We start from the raw sequence: 270 nt of genomic DNA, 5'->3' as shown, positions 1-270 counted from the left end.
GGGGGGGGGTGTCATGAACGTCTTGCCTTCTCCCGATTCTCCGTTTCACACAACCCTTTGTAAACGCATCGCGACTCAGCCAAAATATGACGCCGCACCTCCTCCGCGTTTTGGTCACAGGCTTGGAGTCAAAGTTATTTGAGCACATACTGCAGCTTCGTGAACGTCGACTGGACCTGGAGGAACTGCTGACGGAAGAGAAGAAAAGCGCTGACGTTCTGGAGAGGGAACGCGACGCCCTTGTTAAGAAGGTACGTCGGATGTTCGTGA

General features: G+C 53.7%; 1 protein-coding gene across 1 annotated transcript in view; it reads left to right on the top strand.

The window, feature by feature from the left end:
• LOC109518145 (uncharacterized) overlaps positions 1 to 192 on the top strand; it is a 1,626-nt gene extending 1,434 nt beyond the window's left edge. Inside the window, exon 4 of the mRNA XM_019873816.1 lies at positions 121 to 192. Coding sequence (XP_019729375.1) covers positions 121 to 192 — 72 coding nt within the window. The remainder of the gene's footprint in view (positions 1 to 120) is intronic.
• Positions 193 to 270: the final 78 nt, after the last annotated feature.

The sequence above is a fragment of the Hippocampus comes genome, unplaced genomic scaffold (assembly GCF_001891065.2).
Source record: "Hippocampus comes isolate QL1 unplaced genomic scaffold, H_comes_QL1_v1.1 scaffold424, whole genome shotgun sequence".
In the NCBI taxonomy this organism is placed as follows: Eukaryota; Metazoa; Chordata; class Actinopteri; order Syngnathiformes; family Syngnathidae; genus Hippocampus; species Hippocampus comes.
The sequence above is the reverse complement of the archived record's forward strand: the minus strand, read 5'-3'. Positions and strand labels throughout refer to the sequence as shown.